Source organism: Hydra viridissima, unplaced genomic scaffold, assembly GCF_058129835.1.
Source record: "Hydra viridissima isolate aposymbiotic clone 2 unplaced genomic scaffold, HvirCarnegie_v1 scaffold_12, whole genome shotgun sequence".
In the NCBI taxonomy this organism is placed as follows: domain Eukaryota; kingdom Metazoa; phylum Cnidaria; class Hydrozoa; order Anthoathecata; family Hydridae; genus Hydra; species Hydra viridissima.
In genome coordinates, this window is record NW_028324311.1 from 15,264,311 (window position 1) to 15,265,699 (window position 1,389).

The following is a 1,389-nucleotide window of genomic DNA, read 5'->3' on the forward strand; positions in this document are numbered from 1 at the left end:
TTTTTGAGGAGAATGGCAGCCACAAATGCTTCACGATCGTCTCTTCATTTATTGAGAAAAGCAGCAGCAAGCGAAATTGGAAGAGAAGCAATCACAGCCGCCAAATCAGCTGGAAAAGAATTAGCCTCTTCAGCTATATCCACTGCTAAAGACGTTGCCATCGACAAAGGAAAAAAAGCGCTTGAAAAAGTTTACGCCAAGACAGGAACAGTGAATCCAAACCAAATACTCACCACGATTGTAAACGAAGCGGCAAAGGCTGATCCGTATATTAATCCAATGGAAGAGCTGCATAAAAAAATGTTTGGTTCTTCCATTCAAGTGAAAAAGAAAATGACGAAAAAGAACGCGGCTAGAATCCAAGATCTCGTTAAAATGGGGAGCGGGCTTTTGATTGCTTAATTATTTTAACAAATCAAAAATGACATAAATTTTTTTTTCTCATTTTAAAAATGATAAACACCGATAGATTAAGAGTTGATGAAATGCCAGAGTATGACACTGGAATTGAAAAAGTTGATTTTTTCGAGTACCTCCCAACAAACCTCGATTTAAATTCTTCAGGATCGATCGTTTTTGAAATTGGTTGTCAATCTGTGCAAACAGTTCCGTCTGATGCTTACATCCTCGTTGAAGGGATTCTCAAAAAAGCGGATGGAACTGCATACACAGCAACAGACAACATTGCTCTGATAAACAACGCCATCATGTATTTGTTCAGCGATGCCACCTATGATTTATCAGGACAACAAGTGGAAAGGGTCATGTATCCAGGTCAAGGAACAAACATGCTTGGATTGTTGAAATACCCTTTTGGTTTTCAGCTTGCCGATGGTTTGAAGCAAATGTGGTATAAAGACACTTCAAACGCCACCGGAAATTCAGGGTTTGTTGTATGACGAGACCACTTGTTTGCAGACACGACATCCATTGGCGCATTTTCGTTCAAGATACCATTAAAACACATTTTTGGTTTTTGCGAAACTTACGACAAAGTCGTTTATGGATTCAGACACACCATCACCTTTACAAAAAAAGAATACGACGACGCCATTTACAGAGCTGAGACTGTTGCCGCAGGAATGATCGACATTAAAAAATTCAGACTTTTTATGCCTAGAATTGAGTTGGATGTTTCGAAGAAAGCCGAATTCTTGAAATTAATGGCGAGTAAAATTTCCGTCCCAGTGGCCTATAAGTCAAACAAAGTCGAAAGACAAGCCATTCCTGCCGGTCTCACAGAATTTACTTGGACCCTTGGAAGAATCACGGACAAAAGTGTTCCGAGATATATCGTGTTTGGGCTTCAGACAAACAAGAATTCCAGTCAAATCGTAAATCCAGCCATTTTCAACCATTGTGATGTCAGCAATTTTTTCGTAACCGTCA

General features: G+C 39.5%; 1 protein-coding gene across 1 annotated transcript; it reads left to right on the forward strand.

Moving 5' to 3' along the window:
* Positions 1 to 452: 452 nt before the first annotated feature.
* Positions 453 to 899, forward strand: LOC149881480 (uncharacterized). Its single transcript, XM_090067994.1, has one exon. The coding sequence runs from the start codon at positions 453 to 455 to the stop codon at positions 897 to 899; it is 447 nt and encodes a 148-aa protein (XP_089924120.1).
* Positions 900 to 1,389: the final 490 nt, after the last annotated feature.

Bases quoted from the DNA above. Each gene is read 5' to 3' on its own strand.
- LOC149881480 (XM_090067994.1), top strand. From the start codon at position 453: ATGATAAACACCGATAGATTAAGAGTTGATGAAATGCCAGAGTATGAC.